General features: G+C 40.3%; 1 protein-coding gene across 5 annotated transcripts; it reads left to right on the forward strand.

The window, feature by feature from the left end:
* The first annotated feature begins 1730 nt into the window (after positions 1-1730).
* LOC120088313 (pentatricopeptide repeat-containing protein At3g18110, chloroplastic) lies at positions 1731-27328 on the forward strand. 5 transcript variants are annotated; one of them, XM_039045525.1, is made up of 8 exons: positions 1735-5380; positions 5498-5701; positions 22991-23081; positions 23738-24485; positions 25924-25996; positions 26196-26266; positions 26756-26821; positions 26920-27328. In XM_039045525.1, the coding sequence occupies exons 1-4, from the start codon at positions 1809-1811 to the stop codon at positions 24269-24271; spliced, it is 4401 nt and encodes a 1466-aa protein (XP_038901453.1). In that variant the 5' UTR covers positions 1735-1808; the 3' UTR covers positions 24272-24485; positions 25924-25996; positions 26196-26266; positions 26756-26821; positions 26920-27328. The 5 variants fall into 5 exon arrangements, with proteins under 5 accessions (XP_038901455.1, XP_038901453.1, XP_038901451.1 ...); XM_039045523.1 differs by having other exon boundaries at positions 25924-26266; XM_039045526.1 differs by lacking the exon at positions 26756-26821 and having other exon boundaries at positions 26859-27328.
* The last annotated feature ends 441 nt before the right edge of the window (positions 27329-27769 follow it).

Genomic DNA, 27769 nt, shown 5'->3' on the forward strand with positions numbered 1-27769 from the left:
CAAAACCAATACTGAAGGAAACTACTCATCTACTTACCCTATGCGGGAAAAAGTGAATTCCATCTTGTGAAGTTATATTCCCAACTCCCCATTTAGTCAAATCCCTAAAATAGTAGACTTATTGAGTCGACAACTTGTGCTACTCTCACCCATGCAAACCAAATGATTGACCTCACAGATAAAAGTTAAAAAATCATTCAGAATTAAGATCGAGTCGCACATGATCATCCTATGGAATATTAATCTCATCAATTAACGGATTTACAAAGAGAGATTAAATATTTCACGACCCAGTCTTATACAAACTCTTTATATAGGATACTCCATTCACATGTCTCCACATGAACGGTCTGGATCAAACCATTTGTAACTATTACAAAGTGGACCGTATCCATAATGTTACCAAGATAAGGCACCCAACCTTATTCATATACTATAGACCTTTAGGTTATTTCTTGAATATGAACCATTTGTATGTCAACTACGTACATGTTCAAGACTTCATGCAATAACCTTGAATTTTTTCGATTAGTGGATAAATTAATATTTCATAATTAATTATTAAATTAATCAACGAATAAATTATGAGGCTTTAGGGCACAAATCCTAATATATATGTATGTGGAATTCATATGTCTGTCTGTGTTTTGGGTGTTTAGAATGTTGAGTTCATATGTCAAGAATATTTGGTGCATTCTTTTTACATAAATAATTTGTTTTTATGATGATTATCTTTGTTTGGAAACCTTTTTATTCAATAATTCTACATATTTTTTTTAATAAACTATATATTGCACTTTATTTTATTATTTTTAAGCACACATGTATTGTAAAAAGTTTTGGGAAATGGGATTTATGGTTTGCTTTTGGATCATGCATTTCAATTTTTCCTTTAAATTTAAGCAACGCTTTACAAATTTATGCGTGTGACGTTCCTAACTATGTCATTTTTATTCTAACACTTTTGATATAAACCTTTTAAAATAAAAACACTTATGTGTCTAACAATTTTTTCTCAAAGTGTTTCTTCATACGAGTTTGTTTGATTTCTTACCTGATAAAAATGATTTTATTAATGTTAAGTTACTATAAAATCGGGAATTCAATGTTTTGACGGAACTTATATAATTTTGTGTCAACAAAATGTTTTTATTAAGTATAAACATTTATTGATGTTTTATATATATTTTTTAAATTAATAGTTATTTTAAGCTTTAGATTAAGGTTTTATTGACGATTTTATGTCACGAGCGTCAACAAAATAAAAAGATTGTGTGTCCACAAAGACAAGTTTGTAGTAGTCATAATTTAAAATAATGGTTGTCAGAATTGGTGGAGTGACTGCCGTCAGAGGTCGTCGGAGTTGGCCGTCAACAATAGTGGTCGAATGTTGTTGGAGTTGGTCGTAGAAGTGGTCCCAAAGTTGGCTGTCAGAGGTAGTCGCCGAAGTTGGCCATCAAAGGTGGTCACTAGAGTTGGCCTTCGAAAGTAGTCACCAGAGTTGGCCGTCAGACTTCGACAGAGTTGAAAGCCGGAAGTGGTCATTGGAGCTACCGTCGAAGGTGGTCATCGAAGTTGGTCGTCGAAGTTGAAATCATCGATGTGATAAGAGCTAAGTGCACTATTTATAGATACGAAGTTGACCCGTTCGGTTCATATCTCAACTCATCTCATTTCCCGCACCCAAAAACCCCATGATTATAAACCCAAACACTAACAATCAACGTAAACAAAACTGTAATCTGTATCACCGTTATCTTTTTATTGATAGCATTTTGTATTTCCCATTTGTTTTGTTTGCCATTGCCATGGCATGTTCAGCGGTGCTTCCGTTGGCCGTGGCTTCATCTTCCAAGGTATGTAAACCGACTTCCGCTTCTTCTTCTTCTTCAATTGAGCAACAGAGTGAAATCCATGCAAATACGACTCAGAATTTTCGCTATAGTAGAGCTTCTCCTTCTGTTAGATGGCCCAACCTAAAATTAACCGAGAGTTTTCAGTTACCGTCTCAAACCCATTTCACCGCTCCATCTCCTTCGCAGACCCACATGGTTGATGAATCGGAGGTTTCTCTAAGAACGCAGAATTCCGAAATTAGGGATGGGAGTTATGTAGAAGATGAGTCAGAATCTTCGAGAATGGTAGGCGATGAAACTCGAGAAGTTTTAGGGAGGCCTAACAAGACGAGAGTGAAAAAGATGAACAAATTGGCACTAAAGAGAGCGAAAGATTGGAGGGAGAGAGTGCAATTTTTGACTGATAGAATTTTAGCATTGAAACAGGATGAATTTGTTGCTGATGTGTTAGATGATAGGAAGGTTCAAATGACACCCACTGACTTTTGCTTCGTAGTGAAATGGGTGGGTCGTTCGAATTGGCACAGAGCTTTGGAAGTTTATGAATGGTTGAATTTGAGACATTGGTATTCACCCAATGCTCGGATGTTGGCTACCATCTTGGCAGTGCTTGGAAAGGCCAATCAAGAAGCATTGGCGGTAGAAATTTTCACAAGGTCTGAGCCTGCCATTGGCAATACCGTCCAAGTTTACAATGCTATGATGGGCGTTTATGCACGAAATGGTCGGTTCATTCTGGTTCAAGAGTTGCTTGATTTGATGCGTAAGAGAGGGTGTGAGCCTGACCTCGTGAGTTTCAACACTTTGATAAATGCACGTATGAAGTCAGGACCCATGACACCCAATTTGTCCCTTCAATTTCTAAATGAGGTTAGGAAGTCAGGTGTTAGACCCGATATAATAACGTATAACACTTTAATTAGTGCTTGTTCTCGTGAATCAAATCTTGAAGAAGCAATGAAGGTATATAATGATATGGAGAGACATAATTGTCAACCTGATTTATGGACTTACAATGCCATGATATCAGTTTATGGGAGATGTGGCCTGGCCAACAAAGCTGAGCAACTCTTTAAGGAACTAGAGTCCAAAGGGTTCTTTCCTGATGCAGTGACATATAATTCATTATTATATGCTTTTGCTAGAGAAGGGAATGTAAAGAAGGTAAAGGAGATTTGTGAAGAAATGGTAAGCAATGGATTTGGTAAAGATGAGATGACATACAATACGATTATCCACATGTATGGGAAACAGGAGCAACATGACCTGGCTTTCCAGCTTTACAGGGATATGAAATTGTCAGGCCGAATCCCTGATGAAGTTACATACACTGTTCTTATTGATTCACTTGGAAAATCTAGTAGAATAGAAGAAGCCGCAAACATAATGACTGAGATGTTGGATTCTGGAGTCAAACCCACTTTAAAGACATATAGTGCTTTAATATGTGGGTATGGAAAGGCCGGGAAACCAGTAGAAGCTGAGACGACATTTGATTGTATGCTTAGGTCTGGGATTAGACCTGATTATTTGGCATACTCGGTTATGATTGATCTCTTTCTTAGGTTCAATGAGACAAAGAAGGCAATGTTGTTGTACAAGGAAATGGTGCGTGATGGTCTAATACCAGATGGTGCCCTCTATGAGGTTATGCTTCGGAACCTTGTGAAAGAGAACAAATTGGATGACATTGACAAAGTAATAAGAGATATGCAAGAACAATGTGGTATGAATCCTCAAGTTATTTCTTCAATTCTTCTAAAGGGAGAATGCTATGGTCATGCTTCTACAATGTTGAGATTGGCCATTGACACTGGCTGTGAGCTAGACGATGAGAATTTATTATCTATTTTGAGTACATATAGTTTGTCTGGCAGGCACTTGGAAGCTTGTGAATTACTAGAATTTTTGAAGGAGAAGACTTCAAATTCCAATCAGCTGGTTGTTGAATCACTGATAGTTGTACTTTGTAAGGCTAAGCAAATAGATGCTGCTCTAGTGGAATATGGAAATACAACTAGAGGGTTTGGTTCACATGGCACAAGTTCCTTAATGTATGAATGTTTGATTCAAGGATGCCAGGAAAAGGAACTCTTTCATACAGCATCTCACATTTTTTCTGACATGATGTTCTGTGGTGTCAAAATTTCGGAAAACTTATACCAAGTCATGATGCATATGCACTGTAAAATAGGCTATCCTGACACAGCCCATTATTTGCTTGAACGTGCAGAGCTTGAAGGGGTTGTAGTAGATGATGTCTCTACTTATGTTGAAATTATTGACGCCTATGGTGAACTAAAACTATGGCAGAAAGCTGAAAGTTTGGTTGGAAATGCGAGGCTAAAACTAGCTATCATTGATAGGAAGATCTGGAATGCATTAATACAAGCTTATGCTAAAAGTGGTTGCTACGAACGAGCAAGGGCTGTTTTTAATACCATGATGCGCGATGGTCCTTCTCCCACAGTGATTTCCATTAATGGTTTATTGCAAGCACTAATTGCTGATAATCGATTGAAGGAGCTTTATGCTGTAGTCCAGGAGTTGCAAGATATGGGCTTTAAGATAAGCAAAAGTTCTGTTCTTTTGATGCTTGATGCATTTTCTCGAGATGGAAACATATTTGAGGTGAAGAAAATTTATCATGGAATGAAAGCTGCAGGTTATCTTCCAACAATGCATCTTTATAGGAGTATGGTTGCATTGTTATGCAAGGGAAAACGAGTTAGGGATGTCGAGGCCATCCTATCAGAAATGGAGGAGGCCGGATTTAAACCTGATCTGTCCATATTGAATTCTGTCATCAAGTTGTATGTAGGAGTTGAGGATTTCAGAAATGCTTCTAGAGTGTACCATTTAATACTAGAAACTGGACTGACACCAGATGAGGATACTTATAACTCTTTAATTACAATGTATTGCAGAGATTGTAGACCGGAAGAGGGGTTGTCACTGATGCATGAAATGAAAAGGCGGGGTATGGAGCCTGTTTTGGACACCTATAAAAGTCTGATTTCTGCACTATCTAAAAAGCAGCTAGTTGAAGAAGCAGAGGAGCTTTTTGAAGAGTTGAGAGCTAGTGGATGTAAATTAGACCGGTTTTTTTATCATGTAATGATGAAGATGTTTAGAAATACAGGAAATCATTTGAAAGCGGAGCGCTTACTTGTCATGATGAAAGAGTCTGGAATAGATCCCACTGTTGCCACAATGCATTTGTTAATGGTTTCCTATGGCAGTTCTGGCCACCCTAAGGAAGCTGAAAAGGTTTTCAATGATCTGAAAGCAACTGGCATGAACCTTGATACATTACCATATAGTTCAGTAATTGATGCCTACCTCAGAAACAAAGATTACAGTGGTGGAATCCAGAAATTGATGGCAATGAAGGCAGATGGTATAGAGCCCGATTATAGAATATGGACGTGCTTTATAAGGGCTGCAAGTTTGTCGGAAAGTACAAGTGAAGCCATTATCATTTTAACTGCATTACGAGATACGGGATTCGATCTTCCAATCAGGTACTCAATACTTTTTCTAGTGTTAAAGCAGCAAGACAATGTTTTACATTCTCTTCTAATATGATGCTATCAAGTATTTCTTGGAAATAGCCATTTGAAGGTGAGCTTCTCTTGTAGGCTATTAACACAAAAATCGGGGTCGCTGATTCTGGAGGTTGACCAGTTTCTAGAGAAACTTGGAGTTTTGGAAGATGATGATGCAACATTTAACTTTGTCAATGCTTTAGAGGATCTGCTGTGGGCATTTGAACTTCGAGCAACTGCATCATGGGTTTTCCAGTTGGCAATCAAGAGAAGTATATACCGAAAGGATATATTCAGGTAAATACTATTTTGTTCCAGTTTCTTGTCTATCACATTTATTATGCCTACCATTAGGAAAGGTGGTGTGCACATATAATTATGGGACGCAGAAAGGAGGTTTTTATAGTTCGTCCAACATTTTTATGTCCTTGTGTGCTAAAACCTCGCAACTGTGAAAAACCGTTGATTTATTAATAAGTATAACACCTATTAATGGCTTGGACTGCATTCATCATCAAAAGGTTTTGAATCGTCATGGAAAACTGTTAAAATAAAGAATAGGGAAGAGAAGAACAACAAGATTACGTGGAAACCCTAGTACAAGAGGAAAAACCACGATCTAAAGACTTTTCTTATTCTTTTAATTTGATACACTGAATACACAGGGATACACTTTATAAATAGACAGTAGAAAACCCTAGGGGTCTACACAATTACATAAATGCCCCTAGGTTAATAACCCTATTTTCAACACTCCCCCTCAAGTAGGAGCATAAATATCGACAAGGCCCAACTTGCTTACACAATAATTAAAATTTTGTCTCACTAACCCTTTTGTTAGTACATCAACAACTTGTTGGTTTGAAGGAATATAAGGGATGCATATGTTTCCACTGTCCAACCTCTCCTTAATGTAGTGTCTGTTTATCTCTATGTGTTTAGTTCTGTCATGTTGAACTGGGTTGTTTGCAATATTGATGGCAGCTTTATTATCACAAAACAATTTCATCGGAAGCTCATTATCTTGCTGGAGATCTGATAATACTTTCTTCAACCAGATTTCTTCACAAATCCCTAGACTCATTGCCCGATACTCAGCCTCAACATTACTTCTAGCAACAACTCCTTGTTTCTTACCTCTCCAGGTTACTAGATTTCCCCAGACAAATGTACAATAGCCAGATATCGATCTTCTATCAACAATAGACCCTGCCCAGTCAGAATCAGTGTAGGCTTCAACAGATCGTTTATCTGTTTTCCTGAACATTAGGCCTTTACCAGGAGTTCCTTTCAGATACTGAAGAATACGTTCAACTGCTGTCATATGATCCTCACAAGGAGCTTGCATAAACTAACTCACAACACTTACTGCATAAGAAATATCAAGTCTTGTGTGAGACAAGTATATCAACTTTCCAACTAATTGCTGATATCTTTCTTTATTTACAGGAATTCTATCATTCTTATCACTGAGTTTCGCATTGTATTCTACTGGTGTGTCAACAGGTTTACACCCAGTCATACTTGTTTCTTTTAGCAAGTCCAGAGTATATTTTCGTTGAGAAACTGATATACCTTCTTTTGAACGAGCCACTTCCATTCCCAGAAAGTATCTTAGCTTCCCGAGGTCTTTAATTTCAAACTCTCTGGCCATCTCTGTTTTTAGCCTCATGACCTCTACATCATCATCTCCAGATAAAACAATGTCATCAACGTAGACAATAAGAACAACTATCTTCCCTGATGTTGATCTTTTTATAAAAAGAGTGTGATCAGAATGCCCCTGAACATATCTCTGTGCTTTCACAAAAGTTGTGAACTTGTCAAACAAGGCCCTTGGAGACTGTTTCAATCCATATAGTGACTTCCTCAATCTACACACCTTGTTTTTTAATTGACTCTTGAACCTAGGAGGGGGACTCATATAGACTTTCTCCTCAAGTTCCCCATTCAAAAACACATTTTTAACATCAAGTTGGTGTAGAGGCCAATCTTTATTCACAGCGACTGACAAGAGCACTCGGATAGTGTTAAGTTTAGCCACAGGTGAAAAAGTTTCAGAATAATCTACTCCATAGGTTTGAGTAAAGCCTCTTGCAACGAGTTTAGCCTTGTATCGGTCAATCGTCCCATCTGACTTGTACTTTATAGTAAACACCCATTTACATCCAACTGTATTGTGCCCTTCAAGCAAAGTCACTGGTTCCCAGGTTCTATTCTTTTCTAGAGCTCTTATTTCTTCCATAATAGCAGACCGCCATTCTGGTTTTTTCATTGCAACACTTGTGTCATCTGGAACCACCTCAGTGTCCAAACTAGTAGTGAATGCTTTGAACTCGGATGCCAGATTACTATACGTCATGTAACTATGCATAGGGTATTTCGTACATGAACGAGTACCTTTCCTCAGAGCTATAGGAAGATCAAGTGAAGCATCATGTTCTTTCACCTCTCCAGGCTCCTCACCATGATCGACCATCTGTGTATCAGAAACTTCAGTAGTATCTTCCACATCATCATTAGCAAGAATCATTTCATTCTCTGTAGTTTCAATCATTTCATCTTCTGCAGTTTCCCCTTCTATCACTCTTTTAGTATTACTGCTACCTTCTCCCATGTCTTGCCTGCCTTCATCAGTCTCCATACATATATCAACATCATTAGGAATATACATACCTGGATCTGATGGCGGGTCTGACTCCTGCACTGGAGCCGGCAGTTCTGTTTCAACAGGTGACACTGCTTCCTTCTTGAGATTCTTCCTGTAGTAAGTTTTCTAAGGAACTTGATTGATAGGAAGGACCAGACTATCATGCTCAAAACTAGGGTTCGACAAGGTTTGAATGGACGCTGACTCTAAAGGAATAGCATAAGATGACTAGTTAGACTCTTCATTTATGTTCTCCCCCTGAAGATGACTAACAGAAAAAAACGACTGATCCTCGAGAAAGGTGACATCCATGGAGACATAGTATTTCCGAGACGATGGGTGATAACACTTATATCCATGTTGATGGAGTGGATATCCAACAAAGACACACTTCTGAGCACGAGGAGTAAATTTCGTGCGGTTTGGACCATCGGAGTGAACAAAAGCAACACAACCAAAAACCCGAAGAGAAACATCAGAGATCAATCGAGTAGTTGGAAAGGACTCTTTAAACAATTCTAAAGGAGTATGAAGATTAAGGATACGAGAGGGCATCCGATTAATGAGGTGGGTAGCAGTGAGAACTGCATCTCCCCAGAGGTACGACGGAAGAGTAGCGGATAACATAAGAGACCGGGCTACTTCAACCAGAGACCGGGCTACTTCATCCCATTTTGTTGCGGAGTGTAAGCACACGAGCTCTGGTGGACAATACCTTTAGAAACAAGGAAATCCTTGAAGGAGGAATTAAAAAATTCTCGCCCTTTATCACTTCTTAAAATCTCAATCTTTGTTTTAAATTGAGTTTCGACAGTTGTATAAAACTGTTGGAAAACAGAGGACACTTCAGATTTATCAGTAAGAAGGAAAATCCAGGTGAGGCGGGTGTGATCATCTATAAATGTGACGAACCACCGTTTTCCAGTGGAAGTAGTAATCGGTGAGGGACCCCATACATCACTATGAACAAGAGAAAATGGACTCGAGGGTTTGTAAGGCTAAGAACGGAAAGAAACACGATGTTGCTTGGCACGAATACACACATCACAATTAAAGGAAGAAGTACTAACATTACGAAATTTAAATGAGGAAATAAATACTTCATATATTGAAAAATTCGGATGTCCTAAGCGGAAATGCCATAACATAACATCATGTTCAGAAACAGAGAAATTTAAAGACATAAACCCAGTATGGTGATCATTCCTAGAAGAAGCTTCGTCAGAAAGGAAGTATAGTCCCCTATCGTGCCGGGGCAGTGCCAATCGTCATCCTCGATTTCAGATCCTGAAACAAAACGGAATCTGGTGAGAAAATCGCCCTTACACTTAAAATCTCTTGTTATTTTACTGACAGATAACAAATTATACGATATTTAGGCACATGTAAGGTATCACGTAGAATTAAACCATTAAACGGAGAGATATTGCCTTTTCCCGCAACAGGGGCAAAAGACCCGTTTGCAATTTGAATACGCTCATTACCAGCACTTGGGTTTATAAATAACTCTGAGGAATTCGTAAGATGATCGATGGCCCCTGAATCACAATCCATGGTTTTTTACCATTTATACTAATCAGGCCAAAAGAAGGGAAAATTACCTGACTGTGCAATTGCACTCACCCCAACCGTACTCAAGTTGTGCTTACTATCATCGGGAAGATTGCTTCTGAGTCGTTCATCTACTGAGTCACTTACCAGGCACGACTAGTATTTAGATTTGTCATGAGACTGTCGTCGCCTACTGTTTGGGGGCTTCCCGTGTAATTTCCAATACTGATCCTTTTGTATGCCAAAGCTTCTTACAATGTTCATAAACAGGTGGGGTTTTTTTATTCACCATCAGCACCGGATGGCTTGGCGACGAAGGCGGCTGCGTCAGTAGTAGGAATGAGATTATTCATGGCACATGACCGATCCTCTTCCAGCCGTATTTCAGAGCAGACTTCTCTGAGTGAAGGAGTCGGACGCTGGCCCAATATCTGACTACGGACACTATCAAAATTTTAGGGTTTAATCCAGCCAAAACACATAAACACGATCTGCCTCCTCAATCTTCAAGTATTGGGTCCCATCCTGTGGACAGTTCCATACAATCTCTCTACACAAGTCCATCTCCTGCCACAACATTAATAGTTTATTAAAATAAGAAGTAATATCCATGGACCCTTGTTTGCATTCATGGACCTGTTTGTGGAGTGTATATAGCCGAGAGGCATTTTGTCTCTTAGAGTATAGATCTTGCGCTGCCTCCCAGATATCCTTGGCGGTTGCAGCATATAGTAGTGGTCTTCCTATCTGGGGTTCCATACTATTTACCAAAACAGAATGTAACAACGAATCTTCTCCTTTCCAAATTCGTTCTTGTGGATCACCTGGGGCCGACTTTGGAATTTCCCCTATCAAATATCCAAACTTGTGTCGCCCTTCTAAGGCCATTCGGATTGATTGAGACCTGGAGAAATAGTTCTGACCATTTAATTTTTCCCCTATGATAAATCCTGCAGAATTACCCATCAAACCAGATAAGTAGGAAACATTAGGCACAATAGGTAACGAGTTTATCGGATTTTCTGAATAAACCGGTTGAGGATTTGCATCGAACATTGTATCCAAATCATAAATCTGTTGTTGTAGGTAAGCCAACCGTTGTCTCACATCGTCTGGGTAACGGGTTGAACTACAAGTGGCTGGAAACGGTGCTGGCCGGCTGGGCTGTTCAAGGCTTCAGGCGGTGAACATGGAAGGGTTGGCCGACGCACAAACCACCGGATCGCAGGGCTGTTCAAAACTTCGGGCGATGAGCGTGGAAGGATTGGCCGGCGAAAAAACCATCGGATCGGAGCGGAAGTCGAAGGATCGGGTCTGCCCATCACTGGTCTACCCTCGTTCAACCCGGAACGGTCCGGTTTGCTCCAGACCGGTTCCGATTCTGTTCAGATCGGACCGAGGAGTTTGTTCTTCGCGTCCAAGGCTGTCGCTTCTGCCCAGATTGTGGTCAATTCTCCCACCGTAGATCGTCTGTTCTTCGCGGCCAGCTCCGATCGTGACCGGACACTCCACCCGCTGATCGATTCTTCTCAGAACGTTGTTCGTCTGCTCTTCTCGGCCACCTTCGATCGCGACCGAACAATCTACCTACGATTCCCGAGTTCAGCTCGTTTCTGCGTGGAGAAGCCCAATCGGCGCGATCTGATGTGGTGGCTCCCACTGATGACGACTCTCCGATGATTGCAACTGGACAACAGAAAGTAACTCTGGTAGGGCATCCTGAAAACACTCTTCTACAGCTGCTCGGATAGTCGTTTTCATGTCAAAACTCGAAGACCCATCAACAGAAGAAGATTGGGGTTGATTCTCTTCCATAACGGCTAGGGTTTCGTCACCTAGCTCTGATACCATGTTAAAAATAAAGAATAGGGAAGAGAAGAACAACAAGATTACATGGAAACCCTAGTTCAGGGAGAAAAACCACGTTCTAAAGACTTTTCTTGTTTTTTTAATTTGATACACTGAATACACAGGGACACACTGTATAAATAGACAGTAGAAAATCCTAGGGGTCTACATAATTACATAAATGTCCCTGGGTTAATAACCCTATTTTCAACAAAAACCATTGAGTTTCACACTTCAATGATGTGAAATAATGCTGCCACCTCTTCGACTAGCAGATCTTATCAAACTGCATGACCCTATGGTTAAGCCAAGTGGGCTGAGTGATTTGAGGTAGCCTGCTGTTGGTGGTGGTTAGTGGTGGCTCCCCTTCAAAGATGGATTGGATTCTAGGAATTTATATTTGATGAAATATAGAAGAGGAAAAGAGAAAAACAACACACAGTTACGTGGAAACTCTAGTACAGGGAAAAAATCACGGTATAGAATTCTTTCTTATTAGTTAATCTGATACATAAAGCACACAGGGACATAACATATAAATAGACAGTAGGAAACCCTAGGGGCCTACAAAATTTTACATAAATGCCTCTAGGTTAATAACTCTATTTTCAACACTCCCCTTCAAGTTTGGGCATAGATATCAACAAGGCCCAACTTGCTTATACAATAGTCAAAGCTCTGTTTTAGTAACCCCTTTGTAAGCACATCTGCAACTTGTTGATTTGAAGGAATATAAGGGATACATATGTTTCCATTGTCCAGTCTCTCTTTAATGAAATGTTTATCAATTTCTACGAGTTTAGTTTTGTCATGTTGAATTGGGTTATTTGCAATACCGATGGCAGCTTTTTTGTCACAAAACAATTTCATCGGAAGCTCATTATCTTGTTGGAGATCAGATAACACTTTCTTCAACCAGATTTCTTCACATATCCCTAGACTCATGGCCCTATACTCAGCCTCAGTACTACTTCTAGCAACGACTCCTTGTTTCTTACTTCTCCAGGTGACTAGATTACCCTAGACAAACGTACAATACCTAGACGTCGACTTTCTGTCAACAACATAACCTATCCAGTCAGAATCAGTGTAGACTTCAATAGATCGTTTATCGGATTTTCTGAACATCAGTCCCTTGCTAGGGGTTTCTTTCAGGTACTGAAGGATACGTTCAACTGCTGTCATATGATACTCACAGGGAGCTTGCATAAACTGATTGATAACACCTACTACATAAGAAATATCTGGCCTTGTGTGGGACAAGTAGATCAACTTCCCGACTAACCGCTGATACCTCTCTTTATTAACAGGAACTCTATCATTTTTCTCACTGAGATTTGCATTGTACTCTACAGGTGTGTCAACAGGTTTACACTCAGTCATGCCTGTTTCTTTTAATAAGTCCAGAGTGTATTTTCGTTGAGAAACTGAGATACTTTCCTTTGATCGAGCCACTTCCATTCCAAGAAAGTATCTTAGCTTACCGAGGTCTTTAATTTCAAACTCTTCGGCCATCTTTGTTTTGAACCTCATAATCTCAGCATCATCATCCCCAGATAGAACAATATCATCAATGTAGACAATAAGAACAACTATCTTCCCTGATCTCGATCATTTTGTAAATAGAGTGAGATCAGAATACCCCTGAACCTACCCCTATGCTTTCACAAAGGTTGTAAATCTGTCAAACCAGGCCCTTGGAGATTGTTTCAACCCATATAGCGACTTTCTCAGTTTGCACACCCTGTTTTTGAACTGACTCTCGAATCTAGGAGGAGGACTCATATAGACTTCCTCTCCAAACTCCCCATTTTTAACATCAAATTGGTGTAGGGGCCAATTCTTATTTACGGCAACCGACAAGAGCACTCAGATAGTGTTTAATTTGGCCACAGGAGAAAAGGTTTCAGAGTAGTCCACTCCATAGGTCTGAGTAAAGCCTCTTGCAACAAGCCTAGCCTTGTACCGGTCGATCGTCCCATCTGACTTGTATTTTATAGTAAACACCCATTTGCATCCAACTGTTTTGTGCCCTTCAGGCAGAACCACCACCTGTTCCCAAGTTCCATTCTTCTCGAGAGCTCTCATTTCTTCCATAACAGCAGACCGCCATTCTGGTTTTTCCATCACAACACTTATGTTATTTGGAACCATCACAGTGTCCAGACTAGTAGTGAAATTTTTGAACTCGGGTGCCAGATTGCCAACGTCATGTAACTGTGCATAGGATATTTAGTACATGAATGAGTGCCTTTCCTTAGAGCTATAGGAAGATCGAGCGAGGCATCACGATCCTTCAACTCTCTAGGCTTCTCACCACGATCAGTTATCTGTGTATCAGGAATTTCAGTAGTATCCTCCACATCATCATTAACTGGTATAATTTCATTCTCAGCTGTCTCCTCTTCTACCATATTTTCAGTATTACCACTTCCTTCGCCCTTATTCTGCCTGCAATTGTCAGTCTCCGTACACACATCAACATCATTAGTTTCAGAAATACACGTACCTGGATCTGATGGTGGGTCTGACTCATGTACTGGAGCCGACGGTTCTGGTTCGACAGGTGACACTGCTTCCTTCTTGAGATTCTTCCTATAGTAATTTATCCAAGGAACTTGATCGATAGGAAGGATCGGATCGTCATGCTTAGAACTAGGACCAGACGAAATATGAATAGGAGCTGACTCTAAGGGAACAGGAGCTGACTTTAAGGGAATAGCATAAGAGGACCAGTTAGTCTCTTCACTCATGTTCTCCCCCTGAAGATGACTAACAGGGAAGAATGGCTGATCCTCGAGGAAGGTGACGTCCATGGAGATAGTATTTACGAGATGACAGATGATAGCACTTATACCCATGTTGGTGAAATGGATACCCAACAAAGATACACTTCTAAGCAGAAGGAGTAAATTTTGTGCGGTTTGGACCATGGGAATGAACAAAGGCAACGTAACCAAAGACCCGAAGGGGAACATCGAAGATTAACCGAGTGGTTAGGAAGTGATAAAAATAAAAAGAGGAAGGAGAATCGAAACACAAAGGTTTACGTGGAAAACCCTAGGCCAGGGAGAAAAAACCACGATCTAGACTTGTTTTTTATTATTCAAGTGATACAGAAATACAGGAAGACTGCTCAAATAAATAGACAGACAGGAAGTCCTAGGCCCATAAGAGAATTACAAATAAGCCCCTAGGGCAAACCAACTCTTTTTCGACACTCCTCCTCAAGTTGGGGCGTAAATATCAATCAGACCCAACTTGCTGATACTGTAATCAAAACTCCGTCTTAACAACCCCTTTGTAAGAACATCTGCAATCTGCTGATTAGAAGGGATGTAGGGAATACATATGCTCCCATTGTCCAATCTTTCTTTAATGAAATGTCTGTCAATCTCGACGTGTTTGGTCCTATCGTGCTGGACCGGATTGTTGGCAATACTTATTGCTGCTTTATTGTTACAGAACAATTTCATTGAAAGCTCACTGTCTCGTCGAAGATCTGTCAATACTTTCTTCAACTAGATTTCTTCACATATTCCCAAACTCATGGCCCTGTACTCGGCTTCTGCACTACTTCTGGCAACCACTCCCTGTTTTTTACTTCTCCAAGTGACCAGATTGCCCTAGACAAAAGTGCAATACCCAGACATAGACTTTCTATCAACAGCAGACCCAGCCCATTCCGAATCAGTATATGCTTCTATACCACGTTTACTAGACTTCCTGAACAGAAGACCTTTACCAGGAGTGCCCTTTAGATACGTAGAATGCGTTCGACGGCTGTCATATGTTCCTTATAAGGAGTTTGCATGAACTGACTAACAACACTCACGGTATAAGATATATCAGGTCTCGTGTGAGATAAATATATCAACTTCCCGACTAATCACTGATATCTCTCTTTACTAACTGGGGCTCCATTGTTAACATTACTCGTTTGGCATTATACTTCGCAGGGGTGTCTACAGGTTTACACCCAGTCATTCCTGTTTCCTCGAGGAGATCCAGAGTATACTTTCGTTGTGAGACAGAGATACCCTCCTTCGACTGAGCCACCTCCATTCCAAGGAAGTATCGCAATTTTCCCAGATCTTTAATTTCAAATTCTTTAGCCATCTTTGTCTTAAGTCTCATAATTTCATCAGTATCATCATCGGTCAGTACAATGTCATCTACATACACAATAAGTACTAAGATCTTTTCTGAACCAGACTTCTTTGTAAACAACGTGTGGTCTGAGTGCCCCTGATCATACCCCTGTGCTTTAATAAACGTGGTGAATCTGCCAAACCAGACTCTTGGAGACCGTTTCAACCCATACAGTGACTTCTTCAATCTACAAACCCGATGCTTAAACCAGTTTTCGAAGCTGGGTGGAGGGCTCATATAGACTTCTTCTTCGAGTTCTCCATTAAGAAACGCATTCTTCACATCCAATTGGTGCAAAGACCAATCTTTATTAATAGGAACAGATAATAGCACTCGAATCGTATTGAGTTTGGCCACAGGAGAGAATGTCTTAGAGTAATCAATACCAAATGTTTGAGTAAAGCCTTTGGCTACCAGTCTCACCTTGTATCTGTCAATCAAGCCATCAGATTTGTACTTGACAGTAAAAACCCATTTACATCCAACCGTCTTGTGCCCCTCAGGAAGAGCAACCTGTTCCATGTCTCATTTTTCTCTAGAGCTCTCATTTCTTCCATAACTGCAACCTTACACTCAGGAGTTTCCATGGCAACATGTATATTACTTAGAACCATTACCGTATCTAGACTGGTAGTGAGAGCCTTGAACTCAGGAGATAGGTTACTATATGTCATGTAACTATGCATAGGGAACTTTGTACATGACCTAGTCTCTTTTCTCAAGGAAATTAGAAGATCGAGAGACACATCATGGTTTTCCTCTTTTCCAAGTTTCTTACTGCAGCTAGCCGTCTGATCTATGGATCTTTCTTTAGAAGGACTTCCCACACCATCACCTTCCCTTCCACTGTTCTCGTTAGCTGGAGTTATTTCAGTGTTGTCTTTTCCATTAGCTTCTCCACCCTCCTCAATTCCCTTTATTTTTTCATCATTTTCACCAATCTCTATATCTCTATCCACTCTGCAATTATTAGTCTCAACACAATCATCAGTATCACAAACAGGGATGTTCATACCTGGGATTGAGACCGAGTCAGACTCATGAACTGGAGCCGGAGAAGCGACAGGCGACACTGTTTCCTTCCCGAGATTCTTCCTGTAGTAAGTTATCTAAGGGACTTGATTAATGGGAAGAACAGGACTAGGGAGAACAGGGCTAGGATGTTCAGGTTCAGCCGACACCTCTAGGAGAATGGAATATGTGGACCAGTTAGCCTTTTCACTAGGACTCTCCCCCTGAAGAGGACTAATGGGAATGAAAGGCTGATCCTCGAGAACGTGATATCCATAGACACAGTATTTTCGAGACGAGGGATGATAACACTTGTACCCACGTTGATGGAGATGGTACCCAACAAAGACACATTTCTGGGCACGAGGACTGAATTTCGTACGATTGGGACCGTGGGTATGGACGAAGACAACACATCCAAACACCCGTAGAGGTACGTCAGGAATTAATCGGGTGTTGGGATACGATTCTTTGAAACAATCGAGGGGAGTATGAAAGGCTAAGACACGGGAAGGCATGCGGTTGATAAGGTGGACTGCAGTGAGGATAGCATCGCCCCACAGATAGGAAGGAAGAGAGGTAGCTATCATAAGGGAACGAGCGACCTCTACTAGATGCCTATTTTTCCTCTCGGCTACTCCGTTTTGTTGGGGAGTATAGGCACACGAGCTTTGAAGGATAATTTCTTTAGAGACCAGGAAGTCCTTAAACGAGTTATTAACGAATTCACGCTCGTTGTCACTCCGTAAAATGGAAATTTTTGTGTTGAACTGGGTTTCTACGGTCGCATAGAATTGTTGGAAAACAGAGGCACCTCAGACTTATCGGTCAAAAGAAAGACCCAGGTCAGTCTGGTGTGATCGTCAATAAAGGTGACAAACCACCGTTTGCCTGTAGAGATAGTGGTTGGTGAGGGACCCCAGACATCACTGTGGATAAGACTGAAAGGTTTGGATGGTTTGTAAGGCTGAGAGTGAAGAAACATGACTTTGTTTAGCCTGGATATACACATCGCACTGTAAGGATGATAGATTAATATTATGAAATAAATGCGGAAAAAGATACTTCATATATTGAAAATTGGGATGTCCCAGATGGTAATGCCATAATATAAAATCGGTTTCAACAGTAGAGAAATTCAAAGAAATAAAACTAGTCCTATAACCATCCTTAAAGGAAGTTTCATCAGTCAGGAAATAGAGCCCCCTATCATGCCGGGTAGTGCCAATCGTCGTCCCCGAGCTCATATCCTGAAACAAAACAATGTCGGGTGAGAAAACAGTCTGACAGTTCAGGTCCCTTGTAATTTTACTGACAGATAGTAAGTTGTATGAAATTCTAGGAACATGCAACACATCACGTAATATTAGACCCTCAAACGGAGAAAAATGTCCTTTCCCTGCGATAGGGGCAAAGGACCCATATGCGATTCTAATCTTTTCATTTTCGACGCTCGGGTGATATGATATAAAATGATCAGAAGACCCGGTAAGGTAATCTGTTGCTCCGGAATCCACAATCCAGGGTCGTTTTCCATTAATGCTAATAAAACCAAAGGACTGAGTCGTACCTGAGTGTGCAATTGCACCGACCCCAACAGCACTTAAGTTACTTTGACCGTCAGCTTGAAGCGGAGTCGAGGCCCTGTCATTCGCCGAGTCGCTGACCAGAGCCCGTCCAGGACCAATCTTGTCCTGTGACTGACGTCGTTTGTAATTTGGAGGTTTTCCATGTAGCTTTCAGCACTGGTCTTTCGTGTACCATGGTTTTTTGCCATGCTCACAAATAGGTGGAAGTTTCTTGTCACTGTCAGATCCAGAGGACTTGGTGGCAAACGCAGCGGCCTCAGTAGTTGTAACTATTGAAATATTCATGGCACTAGACCTGTCTTCTTCGAGGCGTATTTCAGAGCACACCTCCATCAGTTTGGAAAAACCGAAATGGGGGGTTTTTTTTTTTTTTTTTTAAGGGGAAAAAACGTTGGGCCGCAATATCCTACTAGCGAACACGTCAAACTTCGAATTTAGCCCAACAGAAAATCGTACACTCGATCAGCTTCTGCAATTTTTGAATATTGAGTCCCATCATGTGCACACTTCCAGATAATTTCACGGCATAAGTCCATTTCTTGCCATAACAAGGATAATTTATTGAAGTACGATTACGTCCATAGTCCCTTGCTTGCATTCGTGGACTTGCTTGCGTAAGGTATATAGATGGGATGCATTCTACTTCTTTGAATACAGCTGCTGTACTACATCCCAAATGTCTTTGGCAATTGCCGTATAGAGCAACGGTCTGCCTATTTGAGGTTCCATGCTAATCACCAGAACCGACCGTAGCAATGAATCTTCTGCCTTCCAGATGCGTTATTGGGGGTGACCAAGTTCAGGTTTTGGTATTTCCTCGGTAAGATAACCAAATTTTTGTCCCCCTTCCAAGCTATTCTGATGGATTGCGACCAGGAGAAGTAATTTTGGCCATTCAGTTTTTCACCAATAATAATTCCTGCAGAATGTTCCATTGATCCAGACAATAAGTTTGTAGTAGGTAAAGAATGGAAAGAGTTTACCGGGTTCTCGGAGTACAATTGAAGATTGGACGGCTCTGGTTGAGCACTTGGTGAGTTCGTGCAAAGAATCATACCAAAATCCGCAAGTTGTTGCTGAAGAGAAACAAATCTTTCCTGAATCTCTCCGGGAAAAACCTTACTTGCGGCTACCAGAGAACTTGCCGGAAAAAGAACGGGCCAGCGCCACTGCAGTCGGACTAGGCAGGTTGATCCACCGGCGGCTACTGGTCAAACTCGAAGCCACGACTGGTCTGCTGTGCCCGAGCACCCGACGGATCCACTGGTAGTCGAGGACCCGAGAGTTCGCCGTGAAATGGGTCTGCTACGCGGCTGGCTGCGCTTCGAACGGACGTCGATTTTCGTCTGCATCCGACGGATCAGTCTGCTGCACTCGATCGGAAAGAATGGTAGGGGCTTCGATCAGACTCCGATGGTCATCGGCACTTGGGATTTCGGCAGATCTGAAGTGGGTCTGGACGTCGCCATCGATAGGGTTCTTTCCGCGCGCAATTGGAGTGCCGTCAATGATTCTGGGCTAGGTGCGATCCTCCATGGCTGTCTCTTATACACATCTAGATGTGTATAAGAGACAGATACGAGAGGGCATCCGATTAATGAGATGGGCGGCAGTAAGAACGGCATCCCCCCACAGATATGACGGAAGAGTGGCAGATAACATAAGAGACCGGGCTACTTCCACCAGATGACGATTTTTCCGCTCGGCTACTCCATTCTATTGCGGAGTATAAGTACACGAGCTCTGGTGGACAATCCCCTTAGAGACAAGAAAATCTCTGAAGGAGGTGTTGAAGAACTCTTGCCCATTATCACTCCGTAAAATTCCAATCTTCGCATTGAACTGAGTCTCGACAATTGTATAAAATTGTTGGAAGATGGATGATACCTCAGATCTGTCAGTGAGGAGGAAGACCCAAGTAAGACGAGTGTGGTCGTCTATAAACGTGACGAACCAGCATTTACCAATAGAAGTGGTAATTGGTGAAGGGCCCCAAACATCATTATGAACAAGAGTAAAATTACTCGAGGGTTTATAAGGTTGAAACCGAAAAGGAACCCGACTTTATTTGGCATGAATACACACATCACAATTTAAAGAGGAAGTATTAACATTATGAAATAAATGTAGAAACAAATACTTTATATATTGAAAATTTGGATGTCCTAAACGGAAATGCCACAACATAAAGTCATTTTCAGAAGCAGAAAAATTTAATGACATAAAACCTATGTTCATCTCTAGAGGTAGAAAGGAAATAGAGTCCCCTATCGTGCCGAGCAGTGCCAATCGTCATCCCCGATTTTAGATCCTGAAACAAAACGGAGTCAGTGAGAAAATCGTCTTACACTTCAGATTCCTTGTAATTTTACTGACATATAAAGAGATTTTAGGCATATGCAAAGTATCACGCAAAACTAAACCGTCAAACGGAGAGATATGGCATTTCCCTGCAACAAGGGCAAAGGACTGGTCTGCAATTTGAATACGCTTATTTCCCGCACTCGGGTTGTAAGAAATAAATAGATCTGAAGAACTGGTAAGATGATCTGTGGCCCCGAGTCCACAATCCAAGGTTTTTTACCATTGATACTAACAAGACCAAATGAGGGAAAATTACCTGATTGTGCAATAGCACTCACCCCAACCGTACTCAAACTGTTCTTACTGTCAACTGAAGACTGCTTCTGAGTATGTTCATCTGCTGAGTCACTCACTAGGGCACGACCAGTGGTCCAGTGTTTGATTTGTCATGAGACTGTCGTTGCCTGCTGTTTGGGGGTCTCCCGTGCAATTTCCAACACTGGTCCTTTGTGTGCCAGGGCTTCTTACAGTGCTCACACACAGGAGGGGGTTTTTTATTGCCATCAGCACTGGGCGACTTTGCAATGAAAGCTGCTGCATCAGTTGTAGTAATAGGGTTATTCATGGCGCATGACTGATCCTCTTCCAGCCATATTTCAGAGCAAACTTCTCTAAGAGAGAGTGTAGGACGTTGGCCCAATATTCGACTACGGACACCATCGAACTTAGGATTTAACCTTACCAAGAAAACATACACACAGTCTGCTTCTTCAAGTTTCAAGTATTGAGCCCCGTCTTGCGCGCAGTTCCAGAAAATCTCTCGACACAGGTCAATCTCTTGCCTAAGCATTGATAATTTGTTAAAATAGGATGTAACATTCATGGACCCTTGTTTGCATTCATGGACCTGCTTGTGAAGCGTATATAGCCGAGAAACATTCTGTTTGTTTGAGTACAAATCCCGTGCAGCCTCCTAGATATCCTTGGTGGTTGCAGCATACAATAATGGTCTGCCTATTTATGGTTTCATACTATTAACGAGAACAGAACATAACAGCGAATCTTCCCCTTTCCAGATCCGTTCTTGAGGGTCGCCTGGGACCAGCTTTAGAATCTCTCCCGTCAAATACCCAAATTTGTGACGCCCTTCCAAGACCATTCTGGTCGATTGGGATCAGGAGAAATAATTTTGGCCATTTAATTTTTCTCCTACAAGAAATCCCGCAGAGTTGTTCATCGAACCAAATAAATAAGAAGCATTTGACAAAATAGAGAACGAATTTACTGGATTCTCCGAGTAGATTGGTTGAACCGGTTGGGAATTTGCGCCGAAAATCGTATCCAAGTCTGAAATTTGTTGTTGGAGATAAGCCAACCGTTGTCGAACGTCATCAGGGCATTGGGTCGAGCCACGAGTGGCTGGAAAAGCAGCCACCAACGGCTGGACAGATGTTGTCGGCGGCTGCAGGTGGTCCTCGTATCTGCCCGACGCACAAGGTTGCTTGGCTCGTTCGAGCGACTGAATGGCTCGATTGGCACCTGGTTTGACCGGCAGGAAGGCTCGAGCGAAGTACTTGGCGCAGACGGCAACACCCCACTGCCATGGCGATTGATCAGACCTGGCGCAGAGGACTCGAATGGTGCGATCGACGCGGACAGTAGCAACCCATGGCTGGACTCGATCGGCTTCGTCTTCGTCCGACCGTCGAAGGCAGCGTCACTCTAGTATTGATCTTCGATCGTGGCTTCTATCTGGCGCAGAGGCTTCCATCGACTACGGTCCTCCATTGACGGCTGGCCCCCGCTCTCCATCGACTGCAGCTGGACGGCTGAAATCAGCTCTGGTAGGGCTGTTTGAAAGCATTCCTTCACGGCCGCTTGAATGACTGTCTTCATGTCAACACTTGAAGTTCCATCGAGTGAAGAAGATTGTGGTTGGTTCTCTTCCATGACGGCTAGGATTTCGTCGCCTAGCTCTGAAACCATGATGAAATATAAAAGAGGAAAAGAGAAAAACAACACACAGTTACATGGAAATCCTAGTACAAGAAGAAAAACCACTGTATAGAATTCTTTCTTATTAATTAATCTGATACATAGAGTAGATAGGGACATAACATATAAATAGACAGTAGGAAACCCTAGGGGCCTACAAAATTACATAAATACCCCTAGATTAATAACCCTATTTTCAACAATATTACTACTCAGCCTTTTTCTACCATGTACAACTAGTTACTCATTCGTTCCAAGATTTGGAAAAGTGTTATATGGATTGAGACTTGGGCACTCTGGTTGCTTTTGCGCTTGATAATGAATGCCTCTTCCCAAGTTGGAGCTACGATGTCATGTGGTGACTTTAGGGGTCACTAACGCAATCATGGGTGACCATGTTGTACAGATGAGCGGATTTAAACCCTTAGTTTTTGATTTGTTTGTTACTTATATGTTACTTTCTCACGTGCTAGTGTAATAATGCAGGGTAGCTGACAAGGACTGGGGTGCTGATTTTAGAAAGCTGTCTGCTGGTTCAGCCCTTGTTGCTCTGACTTTATGGCTTGACCATATGCAGGCTAGTTCTTTTCCTATGTTGTGGCAAATAATTTCCACATTAAGCTACCTCTGCGATTATTGAAACTGTTATCTGAATTGCAATTGTGCTTTATTTTATTTTATGAATTTACAATATAAAGTTATTGATATAGACCTTTCCAATGGTTCATAAAAAGATTTACTTTTTATAATTCTAGACTTTTTACGGACCCTTATGTGATCATTATTAGATATAAGTATTTGGGATCGGATTCAAAATATTTTTCTATAAGACATATACTAAGTGCATATGGGGTGGAATTTGAACTTCACATGTATTGTATTCCAATTGTCATTAGTCTTTTAATCTTAATAATTAATTTAGTCATTATGCTTCTATATACTTGTATATAGTAATTGTCACTGACATTGTAAAATGTTGACGTGACTTGCTTATTAACTAAATTTTGACTAAGTTGGCATAAGTTGGTGTGAAGTGTAATGAATAGACTTGGGAGTAGACCAGCCAAGTGGGAGGAGGGTCAAATTAGGGCTAAAGGATTAATTAGGCGCTTCTTTCTTCTTCTTCTTCCTCCTTTTTTTTTCTCGCAATATTTATGGAATGGCCTGCTAGGCATCTGCCATGTTATGCTAACTCAACTAATGCACTCTATAATGTCTCCTATGTTATCGCAGGATGCATCATTGCAAGGTTTTCCAGAATCTCCAAAATCAGTTGTTCTGATCACTGGAACAGCAGAATATAACATGGTTTCGCTCAATAGCACACTAAAAGTATGCCTTTGGGAGATGGGTTCTCCTTTTCTACCTTGTAGAACACGTAGTGGTCTTCTTATAGCAAAAGCTCACTCTCTCAGGATGTGGCTAAAAGATTCCTCTTTTTGTTTGGACCTTGAGTTGAAAGATGCCCCAGCTCTCCCCGAGCTTAATTCGATGAAGCTAATCGATGGATGCTTTATAAGACGAGGCCTTGTTCCTGCATTCAAGGACATAACTGAAAGATTGGGCTTTGTGAGGCCTAAGAAATTCTCTAGATTGGCTTTACTTCCTGATGAAAAGAGGGACAAGGTCATTAAAGCTGATTTAGAAGGTAGGAAAGAGAAGCTTGAAAAAGTAAAACAAATTATCAAGTCAGGGAAAGTAAGGAGGATAAGGAAGATTAAAAAGAGGGCATACTATCGTAGACTTGACGCTGTAAAGAAAAAATAGAAAACTTCAGATGGTATTGCTTATGGAAATCAAGTTATTCCTTTTTTGGCCTCTTATCACTGCTAGCCATGAACGACAGCTGCAACCATTACTTTCAAATTCAACAATGTTCACTCTCTACATAGCTTGGCATTGATGCAACAATTGTGCTGTTTATCCTTCTTTGGATACAACTGATCCTCTTGCAGGCCGGAGAATTGGGGAAATAAAAAAGGTTTGAATTTTCTTTATTTCTTTTATTTTAAATCAATTGGGGAACCATCATTTCAAGCATAGGATAATTTCACAGTTTTCCTTGGTTGAATTACAGTAGACCAATGCTCAACATAATTTTTTTAACGGACAAATTCTGGTGTAGATTTTCTTCTCTGTTAGGAACTAATGTAGTATGGGATGCCTTTGTTCCACGTTGGTTAGAATGGGATGACCAATGTGGTACTTAAGTGGCTTGGCTCTCCCACCCCAATAGCTAGCTTTTGGGGGGTGCTTCTCCAAGGTACTTAAAAACTTACAAATGATATTAGAGCCGGTTGTTGACGTTCTGGAGTGGAATCGGTGGAGAGTTCTGATCGGGTGTGGCCAAGTGAAGTACCGCCGGGATGTAGGCTTTCCGTTGATGGGGTATTAAAGGAACCAAGGTAGTATGGGATGCCTTTGTTCCACATTGGTTAGAATGGGATGACCAATGTAGTACTTAAGTGACTTAACTCTCCCATCCCAATAGCTAGCTTTTGGGGTGTGGTTCTCCAAGGTGCTTAAGTACCTAACATTCTCGCAGAAAGAATATTGGAAAGAGTTTAGTAACACTTGCTAGAACTCCATATGTTGTCGGTGCTTTGCATCTTAAACATAAACAAATATAAAATGATACTTCTGTTTATGTTTTGGAAAATATTGGATACAAAAATAAGAAACTTGGAAGTTGGATTCTGTTTGATAAACGTTTATCAAACAAAACTTTCTTTGTTTTTATTTTTGAAAATAAAACTTATAACCACTACATCCATTTATAAATTCTTTTGTTTTGTTATTCACTTTCTATTGACAAGCCAAGTTTTTATAACTAAAAAAAAAAAAAGTAGTCTTTAAAAGCTTGCTTTTGTTTTTTAACTTGACTAAGAGTTCTGATGCCTTTTTAAGACCTCGTAGTCAAATTCTTTTTTTATACGATTTTTCGAATGAAAGGTTTCAGTCAGCTCATCAAAAATAGATTAACGTTTTCAAGATATGATTAGAAGAATCTGTTAGGATACCACCTAACAAGGAAATACTCAAGAATACAAGAATAAACTCAAGTATACATAGATATGGAAATAGGTGAAAATATATTGAGATAAGCTATATTATCATAGAACATGGAACAAGATAACCTAGCCTTTCGAGAGGGCTAGTCTCTCCCTTAATTCCCCAAACCTTACAAAATTCTCCACCCCTCTCTTAACTCACTCTTATTTATAACCAAAAGCCCTAACCAACTCACTATCTAATTACTAATTTGCCCCTTCTAATACTTATCCTAATATTTACTAATAATCCTACTATTCCCAAGACTAGGGGTCTTACAGAAACATGGAGTCATCTCAGCCTTTATGATGTTACCGACATTGAATTTCTCTAATTGTAATACCCCGTTTAACTATTTGTTGTTTCAGGTTATGTATTCCTCAGTGGTGTCCTCACTGAGGGCTTGCCAAAATCATATTGGAACTTCATTGATAAGACAGGGTCAGTTGTCTAACCTGTCTACAAGGCTGTATGAAATAGTTATAGAGGCTAGTCTGTGGATATTGCTTCACTTTCTTTGTACTTCTCAGATAGTGAAATCTCTGGTTAAAGAGAATCCAGAGAAACTTCCCTCCATTATTTCATGTGATATATTCAACCCAGATATGTATTGATGCCCTAGCTCACAATGTGAATGCAGGATCGACCACATTTTCTCTTTACTTCTCTTTGACATTCGTATCATTCATTCATCGTTTTGCACTGCAGAAAGTAAGTTCTCACTTAAATTTTCTTCTTTACTATGTTCCACTACCATGGTTGGCCCATTAAAATTGTCTTCCTTGGTTGGAGCTGCCATTATTTGGAATTGGTGTTTTCTTTTCCCCATTTGATATGTATATGTTTTTTAATTATAAATTTTGAGAAGATTCACAACTTTTATTAAATGTTTAGGCACCGTTCATTTTATTTTAAAAAATTAAGCTTCTAAACTCTACTTTCACATATAAATTTCTATGTTGTGAAGTCTATTTTCGACCAACGTTTTCAAAAACTACTTTGTTTTTAGTTTTAGATTTTGACTAAGAATTCAAGTGTTTCTTTAAGGAAAGTGAAAACATGGTATGGAATTTGGGAGAAAATGAGCATAAATTTTAAAAACAGAAAATTAAAGACAAAATAGTTAGCAAACGGGACCTTAGTTATCCACCGTATTTGTCGCTTAGATTTTTATTCATTTAGTTCCTGTTGCTATATCAGAACTTCATTCATGCTTTTCTACGTCATGGATGCTCCCGATCACGCCTGTTTGACTTGCTGTCAAAGGTACAGTTTGCTCTAACAATTTTTTTTTTTTTGTCAGGCTTTTGTTGGCATTTTTCAGGTAGCTTTTCTGATCTTTATTCATGTTAATATAATATCAGTTGAAATCTGGAAGATGACATTCTGAAGTATTTGGGATGATGATGGTAGGCGGTCATTTTGTTTGCATAGGAAAGTTTCAACCAAGGGCCAACCACAAACTCTTACATTGGGTTGATTCTTGGTGGTATATTTTGGTCACAACTTCTACCACCTTCCAAAGATAAAAACTAAATAGTGCTGAACTTAGAATCTATTTGAGAGGGGCACATGCCCCGGCCCCGGCCCCTTGATAAATTCACCCCTGATTTAGATAGATATATAGATGTGGTCAACCGATCTCCCACTCCAAAGCATTCACTTTGGGCTTTGGTATGGGCTATGCTTTATTTGGGTATATGTACTTGTTAAATGTTTGTATTGGTCTGTTTGTCACGTATTTTTAAAATGTCTATTTCAGTTCTTGTGAACCATTTTGGTCCAGTTGATTGAATCCCATCATATTGGTGCGGGTTAATTTTTAAATAATCTAAAGGAGGAAAATGTGTTTTATCTACAAACAAGTACTAGTATTGAAAAATGTCTAAATATTTTTATATTGGTGCAATTTTAATTATGATTTTAGGATATGATAGTGAATAGTTTTCTGCCCACTTGTATACCTAGTATATACGAGTATTCACAGTCAACCTATTATTATTATGCATCTTCAAATTTCATCTCGTAGATTTTTATTTTTAAATTATTTATCTAAATCATTGATATGAATTAGTCTCCTTTATTATTATTTTTTTGTTCTTTTTCAATAGTAAAATCGTCCTCCAAAGAAGTTATTTCATAGTGTAAATATTATAAAGTCAGTGAAGGATTGAATACTATGAAGAATTTAGCTTGCATTGATGATTTTAGGAG

This window comes from Benincasa hispida, chromosome 10, assembly GCF_009727055.1.
Source record: "Benincasa hispida cultivar B227 chromosome 10, ASM972705v1, whole genome shotgun sequence".
Taxonomy (NCBI): domain Eukaryota; kingdom Viridiplantae; phylum Streptophyta; class Magnoliopsida; order Cucurbitales; family Cucurbitaceae; genus Benincasa; species Benincasa hispida.

What these genes read in the sequence shown, in the direction of transcription:
- LOC120088313 (XM_039045523.1), top strand. Translation starts at nt 1,809, where the DNA reads ATGGCATGTTCAGCGGTGCTTCCGTTGGCCGTGGCTTCATCTTCCAAG. An exon ending in GGATTCGATCTTCCAATCAG is followed by an intron (nt 5,381 to 5,497) that starts GTACTCAATACT and finishes CTTCTCTTGTAG; the next exon opens with GCTATTAACACAAAAATCGG. An exon ending in TATGGCTTGACCATATGCAG is followed by an intron (nt 23,082 to 23,737) that starts GCTAGTTCTTTT and finishes ATGTTATCGCAG; the next exon opens with GATGCATCATTGCAAGGTTT.